Here is a 25690-nt window from a genome sequence, read left to right as displayed (position 1 = left end):
TCCATGAGCCGTACCCGGCTCCGCTGCTTGCCACTCTTGCACTGGGCATTTTACTGTGGACCGCTCTTCAGACCCCGATATCTAGGCACTACATGTGCATCGGAGGCGTTTCTCAAACTAATCCAAAAATCGTTTTGGAAGACATCTTTTGAGACCATAATGGACTTATTCTGTCAAGACAACATGGAGTTTGGAGAATCTAATGAATGTCTCCTTTGCCTCTAGTGCATTTACAAGGCTCTCTGCAACTTCTTTAGTTTAATCGCTCGTGCCAACGGTATGGTACCAATACATGATGTGCTAGTTTTGCAGGTCAAATAAGAGTTCGAATCCTGTAAAGGTCTACACACCTATCATGAAGCAAACAAGCGCTGACAACACTGACAGGTCACAATCTGGACTGCACGCCTATCAAGAATCCAAGGTCCGAGTTGAAAACATTGCCTTCTCACAAACCACATTAAAGGGATGAGGCCTTGAACAATGCTCTTCCACAATAATAGCCTGAACCACAAGGTGCTTTGAGCACCATTTAAAAACAGCATTTCCCAAGTAGCCTTAGTTGTGCTGCACGTTTATAAATCAAACCTCTGTTAAGTTTTGGGATCCATCCCAGTGGTCCACATACTTCTTACACCTCAGTTTGGATTTGACCACTTAGTGCATGATGCCCTAAAAACAACCTTCATGCAACATACAGTCAGCTACAATACTGGGGTCTGATTATAAGTGGCATTAGTGTACAGACCGACCCGTCACTCTATGATCTCCGTTGCTTGATGTCATAAGGGTGAGAGGGCAATACAATTTCTCCTAGTGACTAGGTCAGCCACTCTGGTCGCTGCTTTTGAGGAAAAAAGAGAAGTTGGGTGTGACGGGGCAGCTATTTGAATCAGAGTAATAGTGAATATATCACGGACATAAAACAGACTATTTCGATTTGAAATGCACAAAGCATTGCACCAGCCATACTAAACTTCCAGTGAATTAGCAAAACGCGTCTGTGGAAAATGAATTGCAAAAATATCAACCCATCTTAATGCTAAAGTGACCTCAGCACCTTCCACGTGGGCTTTAAGGGCCATCACCTTCAGCTCCCTGTCACTGTGCAGTGCTGAAAGACAGCTTACCTGTGTGATGCAGATAAGCATGCGTGTAAAATGCATTCTGCACAGGAGGCGATATTGAATACATAAATTACGTTCTACCATGACTTCTATATAGTGATGGGATTGTGAAAAAGAGCCTAGTATGTGCACAGACCAAAACAGACATGGATGCTAAAGCAGTGTGCTTTTAGGTATGGTGTTACTAAAATAATATAATCATTTATATGTGCTTTTGGCCACCCACCTTCATCCACTAGTCTGTAGTTATTCATATTCTTCTTCCCTACATTACAGCATGGGCGGTGGGGTCAGCCCACTTCAGCCATTGGCTAACTACACCATGAGTGACAGTATTATTCTCTTTCATAAGGAGCACATCCACACACCAAGTAGTTCCCTTTAGTGCTAGAGACTACTAGGGCAATGTGTACTTTTTGAAATACATGTATTTTTGCTTTTAGGCTTCAAATGTTTTATACAAAGACTGAGGAGGCCCTCAGCTTCCCCATCAATGAAGTTTTGCAAAAACTATGAAAAAACATAAGCACTGACAAAGGCAAAAGTCTGGAGCCAACACCAGACCTGTAGGCTTTGCAATTCTTGTTTATGGAAGGGGTGGAAAGGGAAAAGATCTTCAGCAATGAGAAAGACACTATGGATAAAGGTAAGCAATAAAGATGCATTTTGAGTGGCTTGCGGTATGATATACAAATAAAACAAAGGTTGGCAGGTGTGCTACTTTAAGTAAAGTGGTGAGAATGATCAGGTAAGGAATTCCTACTGCAAAAAAAGAAAGCTAGGAAAAAAGCCTTATGGGCTGAACAAACGATTTAACAAGTGATCACTATATCGAAATATATATATACTCTATGCAAACCAGATTGCTAGGGGGCTACAACTAATGAATCTTAAGACGTGCTGCAATGATATTGGAGTCTGTGTGTGGAACGGACTATTCTATTAGTCTGAGGTTATATGTATCAGCAAATGGGGTACTTCACACAAGGCAGTGCAGTGGTTTCAAACAAATATATAGGCAGATGCAGAGACAGGAGAAAAGCTATAGAATATGAAGACGGCAGGAAACTAGACATTACGTAATCTTAGCAGTAGTAAAGTAATCAATATTTCAGCAGTACGGTCATTGACTGGCTGAAGCGGCCCACTTCCCAATAGATCTTCTGTTTTTCAAAGCACTCTAATATGCAACATAAGCAGCACCAAATTAGTCTCAAAAAGCTTACTCAGCTGAACAGCTATGGTAATGCTAGTCTACAGGCAATTTTCCGTTAGCATTTGTTTGGGATATCTGCCACTGGGCGGTACAGCAGAAACAGCAGTGCTAAGCATGAGGCCAGGGCACTAATTCTACATGCCTGCGTTCATGCAACAGCCTTCGTATCGTAGAGTCCCTGTGCACAGCACTCTTCTATGTAGGTCTGTGGGTCAACCGATGCAGGACAGTGGGAATAATGATCATTTTTTCCACTTGACGAGGACTTAGGCATGTATTTTTAGCAATACTAAAAGTACTTGGATCGCTGCTCACTGGGACGAATTCAAAGTTGGCTTCAACCTTAATGTTGGAGCAGTGTAAAGTGTTGACACGAATGCTGTACCTGTTCTCATCTTTTCAATGTGGTTCAGTATAGCTCATCTCTTGATTTGACACCATTTAGGCAGGCATCCACCGGACCCCTGAACGACACAAGATTTGCCTTTTACTGGAAGGCAAGGCCCCGTCTTTATACATAAGGCTCATGCCCTCTCGGTCATCTTCTAAAAAGGCCGACAAGACATAGCTGCTTGGGGTAAATCAGATAATCTACCTAATAAATATGCTGTAACTCAATTTTTCATCGGTTTCCTTTGTTTGCAGGTTACAATTCTCCTATGCATGGCAATTTCCCCAGGCCTCTATCCCTTGTTTTATAATAGCATTTCGAAATGGAGGAAGAAGAATAACAGAAACGTACGCCAAGATCTCGCTATGCTCTATGCCATGCAGCCAGCACTCGGGATAGGTTGTCACACTAGCACTGTTGGATGCCAAGTTTACTTTACCGCTCTCCTTCTACACCTCCTATTCAAATCAGGATATCTCAGAGGCAAACAGTCCTTTAGAGGCCTTCTCCGTGGAAGTGAAAAGAATACACTCAAGTGTAACGTCTTCTCACAACCCATAGGTTGCCTCATCTCAGTACGTTTAAAACAAGTTACTAACTGTGTTGTCCTGGTTGCTTCCTAACTTATTGCGGTGCGAAGGCTTGGATATGCCAGCAACGTGTCTTTCTAAATCAACTAATATACGAAGGCTGGTGTTATAGGCACAAAACACATCTCCATGCAGATTATTTCTAGCACAACCAGAATTATACATTCAACATGTTCGCATTTAAAGAAAATACTCCAATTATCTGAAAACTAAGTTACAACCAACCACGTATCATGCTACTTCCTGCCCCAAGCCTGCAAACAGGCAAGCTCTAGTTTCCATGTGTGGATAGTTACATTAACCAATTCTGGCTACGAGCACAGAGTAGACGCTTTAGTTTTGTACACAACACAAGTTACCAAAACAAAGACATTTAATATTAATACAGATGAACTATGGACTTTGCAGTTGCGCTTGAACTTCCCAAACCAGAAAGAAATACGTTTTGAAAAATGTGCAGCAAGCACTGAAAAAACATAACACACAAGCTCAGAGGTCACTGGGGGACTTTCTTATAAACAAAAATTAAACCCTTTGGTCAGCGGAAACATCCTTTCTGTGCCATTTTATGTAAGTGTCTGTATCCTGCATGTTTGCCCCTTTCAAACCCCATTATCTCATTTGGAAGATCATAACTGCATAGACATGTGGTTTTCTCTAAACTTTATTTAGTAATTAAAACGACAGCACTGCTAACAAGCAAAGCCTGTCGATGCAAGCTAAGAACAAAACTGGATTAAGTCTGCAATGCTGAACATAAAATCAATGTTCTGATAGCAATGCCGGTAAAATGTATAAATCTATGTCCTCTTTGTTAACATACAGAGGTAACTGAACTATTTCTCCTGCACCCCAAACCTACTCTGAACATATATATCACATAAGCGTTCTTCTATGACATATCAATGATAACTGCTGCATTGGCTCGAACCTCCCTGGCAGCTTCAAACGTTCAACTTTCTTGAAATGCATTAATATTTTAGAAAAAAAATAATTGTGCAATTATATGGAAAGCTTAAATTACCTGGTGCAGACTGCGCCTCACTCAATTCACTAGTAATAAGAACTTCTAGAATTTTGGTGTGGTGTTCAACATTTTCAGGACTGCAAAACATGAACAAACAGCCCCTATTAAAATCGATCCTTTTAAATCAAATGATAAGACAAGATTCACTCCCAAGCATTCCTGACGCATGACAGACACACAGCAGGGCTTTGCACGTACCTTGGCGTCTGAGGTCGGAACAGCAGAGGACTGAAGACGTCCGCCAGCGCCTTTGCCGTTAGGAGGTTTTTGCTGGCGCTGTGGCACAGCTTGAAGAAATGCTTGAGCAGGTGGTGCAGGGTGAGCCAGTACTGCGGAGGGACGCTAGCAGACCGCATGCATTTCCTCAGCAGCTGCGCGCACTCCTCCGAGTTCTGCAGTTCTGCGAACAAACAGGCACGAGGTCAGTTTTTGACACAATATCCAGCGATCTGCAGAAACTAATCACTGTTCTTTTATAGGCTATTAAATCTGGAAAGCGAAAATACCCTAATCTTCGTAGAGCCACTCCCCAGAACAGAGCGCCCTCTCAGCATAAGAGACACCAAAGATAATGGGTCAGATGGAAACAGAAGAGGCGTTTGGTGTAAACCACAAAATATTCAGAGAGACGCCTGCCTTCTGGTTCATGTCGCGTGGGATTGGTCAGCTCGGAGATGCAGCCGACAGAGGAGACAGGATGCATTCTCTCACTGAAGGTTATTAACCACTATAACCTGTTCCTTGAACATGTGACACAATGCGCGCTCGCGGCCTCGATTCTCAAAGGAAGCCTCCATCGGGTTACTGCAGCAGGCCAGGCAGGCCAGGCCCCCGGACCAGTCCCCAGGCCGGCTGCAGAGCCCGAGAACAGAGTGTTCCCATCAGAGGCATCGCCCTTGCCAGCGCTGATAAAAACGTTACCAATTAGCTTTCTCTGCATACAAATCCTTGAGAGCTTTAACCATTGGCAGCTCAAAGCCAAGGAGAGCACTGCCCATGGCAAAGCCAGCAGCCGCAGCTAGACGAGAAGCACAAACCATATTGGAGGCCCTGGCTAAAACCGTGAGTGTGGGAAGGAACAAGGTTGTTCCCTCACAGGTACCTTGGGCTGTGGAGAGGACTTCAGCGTACACTGGGGCTGGAATGATGGGGTTCGGCAGGTCCTGGAGGTACCGCTTTAAAACGTCGGACAAAGTTGGCAGGTCAAGCTGGTCAAACTCTATCGAAGAAGAATCTGGAATTAAGGAGCAAAGACGTCAAGATAGGCACAAAAAAAAAGCTTCAGTGAGATTACGTCTGTCCAAACGGTCACATAAGAAGAGAGATCTGTGATTACCTCATCAATGAGACTACGCCGTTCAACAGAAAAACTGCAATGCAAGTCACAGCAACTTTCTATCACCTTACTCAGCTACTTACTGTCCTTTAGGTACATGCAGTGACAACACATGATGTTCTTAGAGTGGAGTACCCCATAGTTCATACCACACAAGAGGTTTAATCAGACCACAAACAAAATGGGAAGTAGTAAACACTTAAAAAGAGCCATATTAAAGCCATATTTCGTGAGCAGGTGTTAAGGAGGGAGCATCTGTACACAGTTACAGTGCACATGGGCATTTGTAATTACCTTAGGGCCCCAATCTGAACAGTCTGTGCCACTGAGATGCCAACCTTGATTCCTGGTGTTTGCTCTTGGCCTACTGCAGTGGCCCAGGTGGAAGAGGTGTACTGGTTATCGAAACACAACAGGATCCCCTAGGCTTTGGACCAGTCGGACAGAGGAAGCTCTTGTACACCCTTCCCTAAATACAGAGGCCAGGTGTACTGAAGTGTGGTATCCAAGTGACGCCAAGATCCGTTCTTGACCACTGTCACCAATTTTAGGATTTATTGCTGCAATGACTACAAGTGCTTGAAGACATTATACAGATGGGCTGAAACAACTGAATCTTGGGAAGCCTGGAGAGATGCTCCTTTCATCTCAATTTTAGCTCAACTGTACCTTGTAAGTGTACTTGCTGTGTTCAGCAGAACAGGGTGCACTGCAGGCTTCAAAATAGCTACCATGCGCGCTTCCAAAACCCATGCAAGGCCTGGACACACACCTTGTGAATCACAATAAACTTAACTTTCTGAGGCAGGTGAGGTGCCTCAATGGACCAAAACATTCAACATGAAGATCTCCTTCACCCCCAAGGTCAAATTCAAAATCCAACCAGGGGTGTAATAAGTGTGCCATGAGCCCTAATGCCAACAACGGTCAGCCACTCACACTCCTGACTCCAGTGCGGCTGCACCGGCTTCACTACTGATAGCGAAGCACTGATCCTAGCAGGGACACTCAGCCGATTATTCTTTCAAGGCTAATGAAATAAGTGAAAGTTGGATAAGAAAAACAGCGATATATATGTCAACAGTGTCAAGAGACCCTTCAGGCTGAATGTGTTGAGTGTAAATACATTACAACAAGAAATGATTAACAATACATCAGCTGTAGAAACTAAAAGGCTACAGTATCGGGACCACCAACGAACATCTGTGAATTTTGTACTTGGATGGTATTTGCATAACTTGCGTCCAAATTATTAATTAAGCACATTAACTCGAGAACATAGTCTAATAAACGCTAACTCCTCACTTAAGACGAGTTGGATAGCCATTTAGAAACGGACAGCCATCCCAGCAAGATTGACTATTTTAGGCCTATCGAGTTTCCTAAGGCGGCTGAAGTTCGCAAAACCCATTAGGTTTCTACTGTAATTGGGAACACAAAGTCCGATCCCAAAGATACTTTAACAAATGCTTTATGCCAGCAGTTCCTAACCTGTGACCCATGATGCCTACTTACAGGCTCTGCTACTGCTTTGATTACATATTAATAGATCAAAAAAGGATATATAAATAAAGAAGCAAAATGTCAAAAAGTTTTTTTAAAAGTCCAGTAAATATGAATGAATTTGATATTGAGGGCTAAAACAAAAGTTGAACCCTCAGATTGAATCGTGGGAGCAGCGGTGCAATTGCATCAAATAAAACCGTATGGACGACGGATTGGCTCAATTTAATTTAGGAAAGTTCCAACCATCCCATTAAAATTAAAAAGTAGATCTTTGAATTAAACAATGCATTCCATCATGTATTTTTGAGGAATGCCTGTTCCTGTATTGTGTACTGTTTTGCGGGTCAAATCATTGCAATTGCTTAGGCCGGGGATACCGTTTCCACTAATGACTCGGTGGGGTGTACCGGAGTCCCATAAAGATTCCGAGGGGGTCCCCGGTTTCCAGTAATGATTAAGTGGGGTCTCCACAGAAGTCAACAGGCCAAGAACCACCCACTGCTTTATACCATTTGCATTCGTTTAGAAATGTGGACGTCCACACCTTTGGTTTCATAGGCGTACCCTGGATTGAGCAGACAAAGTGCTGCCAATGGGCAGCGCTGGAGGTTAATGGTGGAGCTAACCTCTTCAATTCCTGCTGTGGCCCTGCTCGAGTATTATCGAGGCAGTGTGGGATTCTGTACCTTAACAGAGGGGCTGCTAAGAGCGATTTACTGGAGAACCTTCTGCCTGGCTCTGTTTTAACACATGTATACATAAGGCAGTAACACACAGAACCCGACCCGAGACATGCTCGTTCTGCAGAGCACCATCGCAAGCATGTTACTTCCACCATGCAGTGATAGAGACTCGAATTCATCTTTTGTTTTGGGAAAATTAAAAATATGTAATCTTTATTCATGCACTTCAGGAAAAAAAATGCGCATTTTCAAAGTGTACTTTATTAACTACTTTAACAAACTAGATTAAGGCATACTGGCTTCCAGTTAACTAGCACAACCCCGGATTCATTCCAACACTAAAAACAAAAATTCAACTTAATTTAGAAAGTGTCAATTTCGAGATTAATTCACTGCCAACTTTAAAATCTTTCTAGGCAAATTCCACTTGCCCCGACCAAGGTGAAAACGCAGCGCCACGTGAGATGAAACAGCGATGCAGCGTGGCTGCCAGGCTTCCTTGCACACATCTGTCATTAGACTGTGGACACAACAAACACTTGCTGCAGTGCTGACAATCGAGTGCAGGCCCACACTTTCGGGCAGCAGCGGCGCGACCTTTGACAGCTCGCTGTTGAGGGTGTCAATATTATGAACCGACACAGATACTAGAAGCAGCCGGCACCCTGGGTGCGAATGTAGCACTCCTGGCTGACAGGCCCGTCACCCACGGCACGAGCTCCAGGAGAGGCGTGCACCCAGTGCAAGAGCGGCGCCCAGCGGACACCCTATGCAATCACGCCGGAAGCCAGGACTCCACCGGAAGCTATGGGGCTCGGGGCGGTTCGAAGGGCACACCCGGGATGAATGACGGGCTCACTGAATCACGGCTTGCATACCACCGTGGTGTGACGCTTCTTCAACAAATACATGGCTTCTTTCATTTCACGCCATCGGACATTTTATGTTCCTTTGAAGCTCTCTTGCGAAAAGCATGCTGGCCTTTAGAGCCGTGACATGCGGTCGCTTGCTGCTACCGCTATCTCATCCCTGCACAACGCTGCCACCTACCGAAAATAATCCAGACTGCACAGCATATAAAATCACTTTTCAAATCAAGGCAAGGACAGATAAGCCGGCCATAAATAAATCACAAATCAGCACTTTAACATGCAACACTGTAAGCACTACAGCCTGCTGGGAGCGCCTTGAAGTTCAAGAGAAGCAGAGGTACTCACCACATTCAAGAACTTGTCTCAGGTCTGCCACACTGGTCGTCCCCTGCGTCCTGTAAAGTGCTGGCGAGTCCCATCCTATAGAATAAAAGAGAACACGTGGTTTCAGAGACCTTTCGGGATCTAAAACAATGCAAGCGTCGAATTATTCAGTTTAAACCAGGGACACGGCCATGTAAGCCGCCCTTAGATCAGAGCAATGCTGCAGTAGCTGGAAACACACGGCGGCCTAGGCCCCTTTCTTCCTAGATTGCTGTCGCTGGGTTTTGTAGGGAAAGAGTGCAGTCCCACGTGCAACACGAACCACTGTTTATGCCTACTTTCTACCTTTAAAAAATCCCTCACAATTTCACACCCACTCAGAGTATGTCGCGCAAAGCCACCTCTATTCGATTCTACACCCGCACCCACTTGGGCAGCTGCTGCTGGTACAATGTTTACATTTGCAGGAATGCTCGACATCTCTCTAGAGCCCTCTGGCAGTCCTATCAGCAAGGTAAAGCTGGGACCCCCGGGGTCCACTGAGGCACAGTAAGCTTCGCAAGTGGAGGGAGGCGTAGAAATGTCCACACATCCATTGACCAGACTGTTCTAACCTCGGGGGCTCCGAAGGTTTGTGCAAGGTGAGTTTTTGCTTCCTTACACCCCTGGTCAAACTGGTGAGCACGCTGCCTTATTCTGATAGAGTTGCACCACTGCAACATCAAGGGCCATTGACGACTGCGACTAAAGGTAGAAAGTAGTGGACAGTGTTTAGCCCATCAACATCCACTACACTTTTGCATTTTCATTTTTTGTGTGCTTTTAAATCTAAGAAAAAGAGAGGTCATCTTCGAAGGATCGAAATAGGCTTTAGTATATTATTGTATACTTTGAAGTGGTACACGCTTTAAGAATGCGTCAGAATTGAAGTGGTACACCGCAGGGAAAGTAAGTGTACACCAACCATCCTGTCATAATGGTAGACCTATAGACGACAAACCTTGCAACTTTGTTTATCATCATTCTGCTGCCCCACTCACAAGCACCAGAGCCATCTCAAGAACAGTGGAAAGCAGCCATATGTTTTATATACATTTTATTTTTAACACGCCTGTCTTTGTACCAAGTTCAAAAATCAGGCCTGTAACAGTGGGTTACAGTGAGCCCCAGATCAGTGTTTGTCCATCATCCACCGGTACCTTTCTTCGCAGCCCTTAGCAAGCCTCCGTCTCCCATCACCCTGGATGGCACACCTCTCTTCCTGCCACAGCCCATGGCTCAGCCCCATCCCAGGTTTACAGGTTTCTAATGACTCCTGATGCTGGACCTCTTACCATAACCAAAGAGATTGGTGATCGGACGCCTTCTTCTCGGATCTCTCTCTCTCACCATTCATCACATGTTGTAGGGCTTCTATTAGTCTCGTCACCCCTGACTCCACCCCACACACTGCACCAATGTACGCGTCACTCTTTGCACCACCACAAGCCAGACACATGCTGGATTCTCTGACACCACAGCTGCAAGCAAGACTTGATGATGCTCCCAATACTTCACCCCTCTCCTTTGTATTGATGTGAAAGGAACGGTACCGTATTATCTGGCATTTTTAATTGATGAAGCAAGCAACTGTAAAATACAACCGAAGTTGGATCACCCGAATAATGCAATGGGTACGGTTTCCACAGATAACCGACCATGCATGCATGTATTGTTCAGACATGTAGCCTGTCTATGCAGATGTGTTAGGACTATAGTAACCGGTTTTCGATCAACAAACTAGTGCCTTTGAAGGCAGTACTGAGAGGCATCTCTTAAAGCATCAGCCTAACAGAAGTTTGCATTGTCCGACAGAAAAGGGGCAACAAGACCAGTTCTGGCTTATATGTGTCACAACATACACTTGCTTTATAAGTAGATGACGCGTCACTAACCATAACTTAGGCAATGAACAAACATCCAAATAACCAAGTAGAAATTAAACTGAGCATACACCCAACCAAGAACATAGCGTCACGATGCTTCCATTTGCCAACACCCCCCACACACACACACACATGCCACAAAATACATTTGAAACTATACACAGAACTACTCCTACACATCTCACATATGCTAAAGAGGCTCGTTGCAGAGGGAAAAATGCGCATGCCTGGTATCCCATGCGCATGCCTGGTATCCCATAAGGAACGGGTACAATGACTGACAAGGGCAGAATGGGTATAAATGACAGCATTTAGGAAAGAATGGCTGCTTCCCTTTCGGATGTCTTTTGGTTTTAGGAGGTTGGGTGCCTTTCCAAGACTGAAAACTAGTCTAATGACAGTAACAAATAATAGCTGCACACACTACATTTTTTTATGTGCAATTTTTTTTTAAATATTAAGTGGTCACTCCATTTGGGCCACGGAAAATTGGAAAGTAATTACAATTTCAACACCATACTTTCATGGTTGTCCAAGGAGAAAGATTGATTGGAACCATACAAAGAGCGAAAACAGCTACTTAAGAAAGAAGGGTCCAGGTGCCTCTGAGGGGAAAGCAGTGATGTCCTCGCGTTCGTACACAGCAGAGACAGAAAACATGGACAAAGAATAAATTGTACATCACTCGATCCAGCGATTAAAGATTATGTGAAAACCGGAAGGCCTTGGCTTGCCTTCTATTAATCACCAGATTTGGATGGAAACGTAAAGGTAAACGGCTCCAAGCCTCCAGTGTCACCATGGCTAAACTAAGGACTGGCTCCCTTGTCTAGATTTCACAAATCTCTGGGTCTGGACTAGTGATGGACACGTTGATCGTAAATCACGGAAAGGTTTACACCATGGAAACAAATGCCGTATTTCTTATGCACCGGCAACCAATCGGGAGATCGATGTTGTAGAGAGATATGTGAGCTTCTCCTTAATCCCCTAATCAAACTAGCAGCTGCCTTCTGAATAGGCCTGGGAGGTGAACTGGATTCCATTCGCAGAGCTTTCTGCAGTCTGCGCAGATCGCGGAGTGCAGAAAACTGAGATGCGCGTAGTGCAGCAGAGTTTTTTCCGCCTCGTCAACTGTAAGTTGGTGAGCACGAGCTGCTGCTCTGGTAGAATATCTACGTGGGCGGCAGGAAGACCAGCGAGCGGCAGTTCGCTCGCGCTGCACTCCACCACTTGCGGAAGTTCGCAGAGTTTTTTGTCACTTCCATCCCGGCCTGCTATTGAAACATTTGCAGCAAACAGAGGGTCAGATATTTAGGTAGGCCAATTAATAAGGCATTATAATAAACTATCCTGGATAGAACCAGCGTTTGCATTATGCCTTTTCTAGCAGGAGATCTTATGAAAGGGGTGGGGGGCTTTCCCAACTATGTGGAAGGGTGAATTCTGCTGTACAGCTGGGTTTAACGTGTTCTGCAAAAAAGGCAGGTCCTTGTCAATTACTACTCCCAGATGGGAGGCCACCCATGCTGTCAGGCTGCTCGTCCCTTGCATACAAAATATAAGCCAAAGCAGCAAATATAAGCCAAAGCAGCTGGAAGTGGTAAAAGCCAGAGTGCTTTAAACCAATAGGCTCCCGAGTAAGGAATGAGCTCTCGACAATTTGTATGTAACAGGTTAGGATGGAAGACAGGTACCAAATAATCTATTGGTAACAAGAACACCTAGCAACTTCTCAAAATATGCACCAGGAAAAAGCTTTTTCCTTCTGCTCTGATATATGCCAAAGAACAGCAGATTACAATTAGACAGTAGAATAGTTCTGGTCAAATGCTAGAAAAAATACCAGCATCAAGTGAGCTAATTTTTCAAGGCAAATAACTTTAAAAACATAATTCAAAGTGCATTTACCTTTCTTTTCAATGGCATCCAACAGTTTGATGAGGAATGCAGGTGCACACTCAGGGGGCGAAAACTGTTCCGTAATATCTAGCAACGAAAAGGCTGTAGAATAAAAAAGAAAACAAGTTAAATCACATAATGTTCAAGTGCATTTACAAACAACTTGAAACCTCATATTTACAAACTGTGTAATCTTTCGTTCGTGTGAAGTCTAAGCAAATGTGAAAACTGAAAACAGTTTTTGATATATCTATTTGCAAAAAAGCAGTTTCCCTATTAGGCCGCTGGAGGGAGCCAAACACGCACACAAGCCACACAGCATGGCAACTTGTCATTTTAGCTTCCTGTTCACCCGTACAAACGTTTCATTTAATCACAACAAAAAAAGGACCCGTGTGGTGCGAAACATCACTGTATGTTGTCCTGATGAGGGTTCAATTTAAATATAAGATTGCTGGGGTCTCTGCTCTTCACACATTCCGTACACTCACACAGCAGCAGCACTACGAACAATGAATGCACTGATGCGGCCCTTGGTGCTGGGCCCACGCCTGAGCTGCGTGAGCCAATGAAAGGGCAGCTTTCGGAGAGTCACCGACCATGGCCAGCAAGGACTTTGTGGAATTGTGGCTTTGGGAAAAGGCGGTCTGCGGATTATCAGAAAGGTCCACGCAAAGAAACAGCAGCACTTCGGGCTGGCGGTTTATAGACGTGAGCAGTATTTCTAATACTGAGGTTTCTAGGTAAATGGTACAGACTGGCACACTTTTCACCTATTTGTGCGTTTTTATTTATTTAGGTGCAGCATAGAACGTTACACGAAGAAGCACTGGAGTGCTGTAAATCTCGACACCTTTGCAAGATGCTGCCATTGGCCAAGGAGGACACTTGGGGCTGAGCTACGCTAAAATCATGTCTCTGCTGTGGCCGGTCTAACTGGACGCACAGAGTGCAAAGACGATGTGCCAGTCTAGAAGAGGCTAGGCCTATCCACGGGAATACACCGTCAACACAGGCTAGCAGGAAGGAGATTCATTTCTACAAAGTTTAACAAAAATGCCGTATTCGTTGGTTTGCGATTCGCCCTAAAGCACCTTTGCATCCTGCTTGCCTACTACGTACCCACCTCCACCGTGCTCCATAGTGTAAAACCTCTGCTTTGGTCTTATAGGGGGGGGGGGGAACCGTATATCTTGAGTTCATGGGGACGTATTGCATGTGCAATGCTGTTAACTGCGTCTGAATCTTTAGAAGTAAGAACAATTGCGATTCAAACAGTGATACGTATAGCACTGCTGTATACCTTGCGGGGACCTGCTAAAAGCTATATTTCCTGCAGCAATGAAGTGCTTCAATAAAACAGTCAAGTCGACGAACTGGATGCAGCATTTAACGAAATGAATGTCTCATACATGACCCAGGATAAAGCTGGGGAAATTAAATAAATTGTGTGGTAGCCTCCCTTTATGCTAGGACAAAATTATGTTCACAGGCAATATAAATCATAACGGGTATTAACAGTTCAATTGCAAGAAATGCTTACCGATTTCAATATTGTGTCAAGGAGTATGGTAAAAACCGAGAATGATCAGAAATTGAAAAACGTATACATCCTGCCGAGCCAATCACATTGATGGACTCTGGACTTCTTGCTAGAAGGCTACCTACCAGTGTATGAACCCACCACTGTGATACCAATATGCCTTTAGCCCAACACGCGAGTAAAATGCAATTGAACACAGGAAAGAGGTCACCATGTCATCCAAGACAGGGAAAATATGCAGAGAGATGGCAAGGAAATTTAATGATGAAGTAAATGGACGGAAGCTTAAGAAATAATATAGTGCACATCAGTGGGTGGACTGGGAACATGTACTCAGGCTTGTGAGAGGAAATGAGAAGAAATGTTATAAGCCGGGAACTGGGAGAGTATAGCATTGTAGGAATAGAAAAGGAAAGATAAACTCAACAGTCCATAAGAATTCACATTCAATACGAACAGTGCAGTGATTAGCACTCCATCACCCACTGATACCCAAGAAGTTAGACTATGGTTTAAAGAAGATCTGTCTAAAGGGTCAATTGCTGCAGCTTCAAACTGAGTGAGGAACAGGATGTAAACCAACTGAAGTAGCAATGGCCCCTACTAGTGGGAAAAGGAACCCCCAAAAGAGCCTCGCCCCATTTAATAATAAAAGAATGCCTGCACAAGCAGAGGTACCTTAGGATTCCAAGGTGCCTGAAACTGGAACATCCCATTGGTCACATAACTTGTAATCAAGCAGCAAACCGAGACTCACTTGGCCCCCAAACCTCAGTTCACTGCAGAAACCTACAGACAAACCCAATAAACTCGACAAATGTCGACAAATCCAGTGCGACCAATCCTGCAGGTATAGAGAAAAAAAACGGTCTCCACACAAACAGGGCCCCCTAGCAACTAGCAAACTAGAACAGCAATGCAGAACCCTGCTACACTCAGTATGTGCAAAATTATCATCAGCGGCTCATGCAGTAACGGGCAACAATGGCCACCATCATGTCAGGGGCCATATCAGGAACAGTAATACTTTCAATTCCACAGGACTGCAGGAATGGCCCATACAAAACCAAACCCCTACAAACGTCCCTCCAACCAATTACAAATTCTGTGATCACACTAAGATTTAACATAACATGTTCTGTACTGAGGCGGTTGGGATTCCAGCACAAGTAGAGTCACATAAGAATATGATCATATTACATACACAGTCAGAGCAGCATTCAAGGCATTCTGTTGACCGGGTTGAATCCAAAATGGTTATTTGCTCTGATAATTACAAATATACTGCAGAACTTACGACACAGATGAGACTATTATTCAAACTTATGATAAAGTTCCAGGACATGTAATCGGCTTGGGTTATTGGGGGCGGGCGGGTGCTGAAAGCACCGTGCTAACATAGGTTACAACAGTAAAACAATGAGCATATTAACAACAGTAGGGTTTCCTCGTTACTTCACTTAAATCCAATCCATCTGCATCCTTCAATTCAATGCCTTTGAAGCAGGAACTTCTTATATCCAGATGCAGTGCACCTTACAGTTTACCCCTTTGGCAAGCAGGGTGGCACTCCATAAAATCAACGAGTTGGAGACCAAAAATGCTGATTTACAGCATCAAAAGTGGATCTGTGAATGTAACCCATACCCCATACACATACACATACACACGCACAAACAAACCGGCCAACAAACCAGCCAGGAAACGACGGCAGCTCAGCAGGAAAACAAGCCTTCCGTTGGCAAACGTGGAAGTGAATGAACTTCTACACCCCCAACTAAAGCCATGACAAATGGAGTCCCTCTGCGCCTTTAGCTTCCTGCAGGAAGCAGCAGTCACCGACACAATGAAACGAAGCACGTTCACGCGGTCCCCAAGCAAACTTCGGAGCGCCAAGCGGCCTGGGTACCTGCTTTGGAAGGGCCTTTCGGCTTCGGTGAATGCTGCAGGGCGGTGCAGAGTTTGGGAGCAGAGAGTCCACCTTTGAGGAGCTTGGACATTTTGCAGATTCCTTTGCCACAATCTAGGATCAGCTTCTCGGCTAGAGTGATCATGGTCTCGCACGGGCCAGGCAGGGTCTGTGAGCTGCAAGCGAGAGGCGCGAATGGCGGCTCGTCCGGCAGCAGGCAGGAGGCAGGCAGCCTCCCCGCCGCTCTATTTTTACCCGGCAGAGGCGGCCAATGGGCAGGCCGCGCGGCTCCACGGCAACGGCGGCGTGTGGAGGCCACAGCATACCTGGCATTGAAGTGCTGCCAGCAGGGCTCACAAGTGCAAGATGAGACCCGCGCACAGCTGCACCTTTCCGAGGAGCCGCTTCTCGGTAGAAAGAGATATTTTAGAGGAAGTACCTGGCAGCATCATGTGGAAATTTAAAGCTTGGATATTTGTTTCCAAGACACCCGAGCCGGCTCCTTATCACTGATGGATGAAAGGTGTGAGAAAAAATAGCGGCCGGCCTATCAGATCGGCCAGTTGGGAGCGGGCGGGTATGTGAAGCCGGCCGTCGTCGCCACGGGGCGCATGGGTGATGCTTTTAAGGCTCCCTCACCCCCGATGCTGAGAGATGGGCTCTGTGGGGTAGGGGCGGGACCCTAGTTCGAAGTATGCGGTACTGTGTGGGGGATACTCAATGACTGCACGAGCATTGCGGCCGTGTATGTCCCACCACTGGGGCCGGCCCTACAAAGTGAAAACAAACCAAGGAGGCGGCGGCGGGTACTGGTGTCCGAGTAATCCCCAAGAGTAAAGCCCGATGCCAGGACAGGCACAAATAAAGCCTGGGTCTGGTGAGCAGCGCGGCAGGACGGCCTGAAACGTCCACCAACGAGCAAACACCGGTCTGCAGAATGCCTCTTCAAGAAGCCTTCCAAGGAGATCAGCTTAGTACGAGGGGAATTTCCCTGCACTCTAGGAAACCATGGTCTGGGCTTGGAATCCTAGAACTTTCTAAAACAAGCATTGAAAATGCAATAGGCCTCGCCCTCGTTTAAGTTAAAGCAATTCTGTTTGTAATTAGGTGGCTTTTTTTTTAGCTTTGCTTTTATTAGTGTTTTCCAAAAACTTTCATGTACATAACATGCATATGTATGCATGCATTTATATTCGTATTTATGTAGATATGCAGATGTATATATACATATGTATGTATATATACACATACATATATATAAATGCATATTTATATGCATACATATACATATATATGTGCATGTGTGTGCGTAGAGAGGTAGAAAGAGGTGTAGAGAGGTAGAGTGAGTAGTAGAGTGAGTAGTAGAGCGAGTACTAGAGAGTAGACTAGTAGAGTAGTAGAGTGAGTAGTAGAGTGAGTAGTAGAGTGAGTAGTAGAGAGTAGTAGAGAGTAGTAGAGAGTAGTAGAGAGTAGTAGAGAGTAGTAGAGAGTAGTAGAGAGTAGTAGAGAGTAGTAGAGAGTAGTAGAGAGTAGTAGAGTAGTAGAGAGCAGTAGAGAGTAGTAGAGAGTAGTAGAGTAGTAGAGTAGTAGAGAGTAGTAGAGAGTAGTAGAGTAGTGAGTAGAGTAGTGAGTAGAGTAGTGAGTAGAGTAGTGAGAGTATTAGAGAGTGAGTAGCAGAGAGTGAGTAGAGTAGTAGTGAGTAGTGGTGAGTAGTAGAAAGTGAGTGGAGAGTGGAGAGTAGAGAGTGAGTAGAGAGTGAGTAGAGAGTGAGTAGAGGGTAGCAGAGAGAGTAGTAGAGAGTAGCAGAGTAGTAGAGAGTAGTAGTAGAGAGTAGTAGAGAGTGAGTAGAGTAGTCAATCAATCAATCAATATATTTGTATAGCGCGCTACTCACCCGGAGGGTCTCAGGGCGCTTGGGGGAGGGGGGTTCGCAACTGCTCGAACAGCCAGGTCTTGAGATGCTTCCTGAAGGAGAGGTGGTCTTGGGTCTGACGGAGGTGGATGGGGAGGGAGTTCCAAGTCTTGGCTGCCAGGTAGAAGGATCTTCCTCCCATGGTGGCTCTTCGGATGCGTGGAACGGCGGCGAGGGCGTGGCTGGTCGATCGAAGCTGGCGGGTGGGAGTGTAGAAGGTCAGGTGGTTGTTGAGGTACCTGGGGCCCAGGTCCTGGAGGGCCTTGTGTGCGTGGGTGAGGAGTCGGAACGTGATTCTCTTGCTGACGGGGAGCCAGTGCAGGTCTCTCAGGTGTCCGGAGATGTGGCTGTGTCGGGGGACGTCCAGGATGAGTCGTGCAGAGGCGTTCTGGATGCGCTGGAGTCTTTTCTATAGTTTGGCTGTGGTTCCGGTGTAGAGGGCGTTTCCGTAGTCCAGTCGAGTGATGACGAGTGCCTGGGTGACCGTCTTCCTGGTTTCGATGGGGATCCATCTGAAGATCTTTTGGAGCATACGTAGGATGTTGAAACAGGATGATGAGACGGCGTTGACTTGTCTGGTCATCGAGAGGGAGGAGTCCAGGATGAAGCCCAGGTTGCGTGCGTGGTCCGTTTGTTTGGGTGCGCTGCCCAGGGCAGGGGGCCACCAGGAGTCTTCCCAGGCAGAGGGTGATGATCCAAGGATGAGGACCTCCGTCTTGTCTGAGTTCAGTTTCAGGCGGCTGTTCATCATCCACTTGGCTACTTCTTTCATCCCTTCGTGTAGGTTGGTTCTGGCAGTGGCTGGGTCGTTGGTGAGGGAGAGAATCTGCTGGGTGTCGTCGGCATAGGAGATGATGTTGAGGTTGTGTTGGCGTGGGATGTACGTCATTACAACGCACACTTTTACAACGGGTTCCATTACAACACGGTTGTAACAACGCAAGTCGTTACAACGACTTGCGTTGGGGGGGGCGCAAATGAAATTTTTTAAATTTACTATTCCAACACCAGTCCCCGTGGATAGTAGGGAAGGTGTTGGCATAGTAAATTAAATGATTTACTATCCTTGAGCGCCCCCAGCGCAATTCGTTGTAACAACTTTCGTTGTTATGACCGCGTCGTAATGGAACGGCGTTGTAATGGTTGCGTCGTAAACGTCGCATACCGTTGGCTGCGAGGGGGCTCATGTAGACGTTGAAGGGACCGAGTGATGATCCTTGTGGTGCTCCGCAGATGACTTCGGTGGCCTCGGATCTGAACGGGGGAGGCGGACTCTCTGGGTTCTTCCGGCGAGGAACGAGATGATCCACTCTAGTGCCTTCTCTTGGATACCGATGTTGCTGAGGCGCTGCACTAGGGTGCGGTGGCAGACTGTATCGAATGCTGCGGAGAGGTCCAGGAGGATGAGGGCCGCTGTTTCCCCGTTGTCGAGCAGGGCTTGGATGTCGTCAGTGGCTGCGATGAGGGCAGTCTCGGTGCTGTGGTTGGCCCGGAAGCCAGACTGCAAGTGGTCGAGGCATCCGTTCGTCTCGAGGAAGGCGGCCAGCTGTCTGTTGACTGTCTTCTCGATTACTTTGGCAGGAAAAGGGAGGAGCGAGATGGGGCGGTAGTTCTTGAGGTCGGTGGGCTCTGCTGATGGTTTCTTCAGGAGGGCGCCGAGTTCGGGCTGCTTCCAGCTCTCCGGGAAGGTGGCGATGTTGAAGGAGATGTTGATGATGTCCCGGAGTTGGGGTGCGTAACGGAGTCTGCCTTGTTGAAGACTTGGTGGGGGCATGGGTCGGTTGGAGATCCGGAGTGGATGGTGTTCATCGTGTGGATGGTGTCTTCGGTGCTGACGCGGAGGGTGATGGTGGGGGGCGTCGGTTCGGTGGTTGGGTGCGTGGTCTGTGCGCCGAAGCTGTTGTGTATGTCGGCGATCTTGCTGTGGAAGAATGAGGCGAGTGAGTCGCAGAGGTCTTGAGAGGGAGTGAAGTCGTTGTTTCCGGCGCTGGGGTTGGAGAGTAGTGAGAGTATTAGAGTAGCAGAGAGTGAGTAGCAGAGAGTGAGTAGCAGAGAGTGAGTAGCAGAGAGTGAGTAGCAGAGAGTGAGTAGAAGTGAGTGAGTAGAGTAGTAGAGTGAGTAGTAGAGTGAGTAGTAGAGTGAGTAGTAGAGTGAGTAGTAGAGTGAGTAGTAGAGAGTAGTAAGTAGAGAGTAGCAGAGTTAGTAGAGAGCAGTAGAGTGTAGTAGAGCGTATAATGGAGAGTGTAGCAGAGTGAGTAGTAGAGAGTAATAGAGAGTGAGTAGTAGATAGTAGAGTGAGTAGTAGAGGGAGTAGAGTAGCAGAGAGAGTAGTAGAGTGAGAAGTAGAGAGTAGCAGAGAGTGAGTAATAGAGCGAGTGAGTAGTAGATAGAGAGTAGTAGAGAGCAGTAGAGAGTAGTAGTGTTGTAGAGCGAGTAGTAGAGGGAGTAGAGTAGTGAGTAGCAGTGAGTAGTAGAGAGCAGTAGAGTGAATAGTAGAGTGTAGTAGAGCGTGTAATGGAGAGTGTAGCAGAGTAATAGAGAGTAACAGTGTGAGTAGTAGATAGAGAGTGAGTAGTAGATAGAGAGTGAGTAGCAGAGAGTAGTAGTGAGTAGTAGAGAGTGAGTAGTAGAGAGTGAGTAGTAAGTAGAGCGTAGCAGAGAGTAGCAGAGAGCAGTAGAGTGAGTAGTAGAGTGTAGTAGAGAGCAGCAGAGAGTAGTAGAGAGAGTGGTAGAGAGTTAGTAGTAGAAAGAGTAGAGTGAGTAGTAGAGAGAGAGTAGTAGAGAGTGAGTAGTAGAGTAGAGAATAGTGTAGAGTGAGTAGTAGAGAGTAATAGAGAAGAGAATAGTAGAGAGTGAGTAGTAGAGAGGGAGATAGAGAGAGACAGGCTCTGAAGATAAAACCACACCTCTGTCTCAGAGGGACATCTGTGTCACTGCCCCAGGGCAGCAGCTCTAAAAGAAAAGAGCGGAAGTGTAGGCACAGCGAGGCCAACAAAGGGAGGGGCAGGGTTGCTTAATGGATCGGGGAGGAGATTTGTGGGGGGCTATTCTTTCACTGAGCACAACTGTGCCTTGGCTGGGGTTTACGTTGAATGACGCCGCTCAGGAGTACACACAAACAAACCCCACAACGGTACCTTTATGTGCACTAGCGCCACGTACAGTTGTAGCCACATCATTGAGACAGCAACCAACCATCGGTCTGGTCAGCAACAGGAAATGCCTAAAGACTGCACGGAACGTTAAATAAAAAAAATGCATACCACACGCTAATAAAATAACTTTGTGGGACTGATGTGGAGGGAAGGGGGATATACGTCATTACAATGACAGGAACTGAAAGGAAAAGAGGCGAAATCGCAAGAACGTCGAAACGGGGCAAGAGATTGGTATTCTGGTAGACGGCAACATTTAAGCAACGTGTCTCTAAGATAGACAGAAGGAAGGGGAAACAAATAGTGCTTCCCCAGTAATTAAAGGCAATAGTGTAACGCTGCGGGTAAAAGATTCAATCCCGGTGGGCATGCCTAAAAGGAGATAGGGTGTCAACAAGGAATGATTGGCATGCCTTCAGTGCAATCATTGCACTGCCTTTGGCATAATGTGTGACGCCAAACGTCGAGCACGAATGAAAGCTGAAGACAGACCTGGGACAAGGCTTCTGGAACTGTATCGATTTCAAGAAGGCTCGTATGACGAGAGCAGCGCATGCGCTGCTAACGTCAGGCCGAGACCTCAAAAATGTCATCCTGCCACCTCTGCTATCAACTCCTTGTATTTCTAAACCAAGCCTTGGTTATTACAACCCAATCATTGATGATTCTACATGCAACATAAAAATAAATCACACAGTTCTTGGTTAAGCGAAAGAGTCGCATGGTTATTAAACTTACTGGCAACTCAGTTACGATTCGTTTACCCGCCTTTTAAGTATTCAGAGCCGTGTCAAAATCTAACCGCTGACACTGCATCGAATACCAAGCCAGAGAGCCTATGCAATACTTTCCGTAGTACACCGACATCCGGTGCTCGTTGTTCTTAAGAGGGGCTGCAGCCCCCTTGCAAATCTTCTTTTGTGCGGCCCTGAGACCAGGAGAGATTAAAAGCTGACCCCCATTAGTCAGGGTACCAACTGTCCTTAAAAGGATAAATGGGCTGCCTACCTTTCCTCTCAGGGTCCTCTATGGCCCAAGGCTATCAAGTTTGCGGCCCCTGCTCCATTTTTTGCAGCATACTGTACTTCTTACGTTAGGTAATACTCCATTTTTTGTAGCATACTATAGTTCTTACGTTAGGTAAGCCCTGGATCTCTACTTGCGACACTGAAAAACTGAATTATTAAGTAATAACTTCTTGCTCTCAAAGTTGGGACGGTATATGGGTGGCCAAGCGGGAGGAAAGAGTTTGCGCTGCAGCTATGAGCCCTCTCAAACAGCCCAGACTGCAAATCCCGTGGAAGCATCCAGGTGTGACTTGTGCTTCTTCCGAGGGGAAGCATTTGCTCTGTGGTGGCCCCAAAAGACAAACTTTGCTTTCACTGGCTGATGGAAAAAAGCCAAGAGGCTGTCCCATTGTCACCTTGCGGGAAACGTGGCGCGCCACCTTTCCAAAATGTATCACTAAATCGAGTTTTCGTTAAATGCAAACTGTATTTTTGACAGCCATTTTCTTTCGCTTGTATAATATCAAAGATCAGAGGCGAGGACCTTAGGAGGAAAACTCAAAATAGAAGCAGAAAGCTGTAAACCTCATTAAATGAACAGTTCTATTAGTCTTCTGTGTAATGTCCAAAATAATACTTCCTAGCAGCAACCCACAGGGAAAGATTCCGATGATTTCAGAGGTACAAAGTTGACACAGGTAAAGAATTCAAAACCTTTTCAGTTGACTGGGTTTAATAGAGCTGTGCAAAGGTTCTTTAAAATATAGATATCAGTACTTGCAGTGCAGAACTTAACAAGTATTTCGCCTGTAGCACATGAAGGCTGGCATCGGATAAAGTTAGAAAAGGCAAAACTAGACCAGTGGATTACAGAGTAATGTCAAAGGTTTTATCTGCACAAACACACCAGTACAAAAATTCGAAAGGGTTGAACTAAGAATACCACACATTTTTTTCCACAGTAGGGGTTATGCCCACCGGTCAATAACTGCACTGAAGCGATTCAGCTAGATCTAATCTTCACAGACTATATACTAGTAGACAGACAACAGGCCAGAGAAGCTTGAATGTTTCAGAGTCCAACTTCTGAGTACAGCTGCGGGAAACAAGCTGGCACCATTAGCCTTACTTCTCCCTGAACATTGCGGGAAGACTTTCCATGCTGGAAGTCCCAAAAGAATTACCTCTGGGATCCTGGATAAGGAAACTTAAAGGTTTTCTGTACCCCTGGAAGGGCCTGCTGCACAGGACCATGTATTTTCTGCTAATATCAGACGAAATACAGAAGTGAACCTCGCGTATGACTATTCTGGATATCACAGCTGACTAGCAGCAACCGGAGTTTGCTTACTGCTTATATACAATGTATATTTTTACCACGTGATGTTCCTGGCCTTTTCCAAAGCAGTTTAGCCAAATGTCTCAGCCAACCTGAAACCATGAGAGTTAAAATGTCTCACCAGATTACATACAATAAGGCACAAGTCTCTCTCCCATGCAGAATGGTCTGTGCTGGATTCTACTCCGGTACAAAGCACTCCTTTCAACGCTGATCCTACTTTTCAGAACACGGGGTTAGCTCTAACCCACAATGTACATCTTTATACAAGTCTACTACAGACAGTTCAGCCACCAAGGTTATAGCCATGTGAGGTTGCTGGTCACATTGAATAAAATCCAGTCTCACTTTTACAGGCACACTTCACCGTTGCCAGTTCGTCATTATGCGTGTGTATGTTTCACAGACATTAGAAGATCTTGGGCGAAGATGCTACGGAGAGGAGGCTTACATTTTTATTATATTTTTCATTACAACAGCATTAAAAGACTTACAGAGACTAAAATTTTCCACACTATCATATTTTAGTATATCCCCAACTGGAACACTTCCACATGTGTATGTTAATTTTTTTCCGTTCATGTTGAAGGCCACACTATGACATGCATACTGAAATCTTTCCGTAGAAGAAAGCTAGGAAGATTGAACTATACAAGCCAAAAATGCTACGGTTGCCCAAAAAAAATTTAAAAATCTATTTTGTCCTTCTCTGTGATCACAAATTGATAATACAGATGTAAACAAGGCGTTTGTCTATTAACTTTGAAAGTAATGAATACTATCAAAAAGCATTTTAATCAGTTGTCTGTTTTGCCTTCTTCTATTCAAAAGCAAGGAAGCAACTTATGCCGGAAGCGCCTACTGGGCTGTGGTTTAAGGCGCGTATGAGCAATCAGGCAATAAAAGGGAAGTCAAACCTAAAACCTGAGAACTAGGATTTAGCAAAATGGACATTCCGAACAGTGATAAGCCACCATCGTGATACTGCCCTGCACACGCACCATTGCCAAGAAGAGCACTCACTGTACCTTACTGCACTGATTTCAGGTGCCTGGAAAGACCATTCGGTCTTCAGCGCAGCCCTTCAAGAATCATAGCGGAGCTGAGTTTTGTGCACAGTAACTTTATGAATTATGAGCTGTCAGACACACTTTTCGCTCTGCCAAGGAATATACTTCTTAGAAACAGGAGCTATAAATAAGGCAACAGATGGCTTCCGCTGGCTCCAATCAGAGCCCATATAATCTTTAAAAAGCAATCTGCGGTAGACAGCAGCGAGATTATGGTATGCCTCCCCCTACAGGCCATGGGCAGTTCCTGGGAACAGGCAGGACCTGGGCCAAAAATAAGCCCTCAAGGACTGAGCAACCTCTGCCAGGGATGTATGGCTGGAGCAGTGCCATTTAAACACTGTACTGATGGTGATCTGTGCATCCTGACCAGGCAGGATACAACATAGCTCTGTTTCTAAAAGAGCCGACTTTTAACAGCTTCTAGCTGAAGACCCGTAAGTAAAAGCAGAAAGAATGCTGCGTTTCAAGGAAACCTAACAATTAACAGAATTCATTTTCTTTTTTTAACGTTTCCTACTTTTACTTCAGACTTGATTAAAAGTAAGCAACGCTGCTCGTTAACTGAGCGTTCAGAAAAGCAGAGGGCACATTCCGGCAGTCTCAGAGTGCAGTATTGGCAGAGCTGGGGAAAAGATCTGGGATAACTGATTGAGTTCATCTGTTAGTGGATGAAAAAAGAGCGAGTCTTTCCTGCTAAAGCGGCTGCGACAACACTGCCAAACAGTAAGGCACACGAAAGCCATGTGACAGAAAGCTCGCTCTCACCTCCACCAAGGCGCTCGGGGACTTCTGCTGCTACTAACGAAGGGCCTGTGTTAAGAAGGACCCCAGCAAGACGGAGGCAGGAACGTCC

At 45.7% G+C, this 25690-nt stretch overlaps 1 protein-coding gene across 3 annotated transcripts in view; it reads right to left on the bottom strand.

The window, feature by feature from the left end:
• Window positions 1–25690, bottom strand: part of PIK3R1 (phosphoinositide-3-kinase regulatory subunit 1) — a 112178-nt gene that overhangs the window by 24244 nt on the left and 62244 nt on the right. Inside the window, exons 1-6 of one of the 3 annotated variants that reach the window (XM_078675188.1) lie at window positions 16352–16513; window positions 12909–13001; window positions 9094–9168; window positions 5454–5585; window positions 4550–4751; window positions 4349–4428 (exon numbers count right to left, since the gene is read on the bottom strand). In XM_078675188.1, the coding sequence (XP_078531314.1) occupies window positions 4349–4428; window positions 4550–4751; window positions 5454–5585; window positions 9094–9168; window positions 12909–13001; window positions 16352–16496 (727 nt within the window). In that variant the 5' untranslated portion in view covers window positions 16497–16513. Of the gene's footprint in view, window positions 1–4348; window positions 4429–4549; window positions 4752–4857; window positions 4876–5453; window positions 5586–9093; window positions 9169–12908; window positions 13002–16351; window positions 16514–25690 lie in introns of those variants that run through there. The other 2 variants (XM_078675187.1, XM_078675189.1) reach the window with 2 other exon arrangements.

This window comes from Lissotriton helveticus, chromosome 2_1 (assembly GCF_964261635.1).
Source record: "Lissotriton helveticus chromosome 2_1, aLisHel1.1, whole genome shotgun sequence".
NCBI lineage: Eukaryota > Metazoa > Chordata > Amphibia > Caudata > Salamandridae > Lissotriton > Lissotriton helveticus.
The sequence above is the reverse complement of the archived record's forward strand: the minus strand, read 5'-3'. Positions and strand labels throughout refer to the sequence as shown.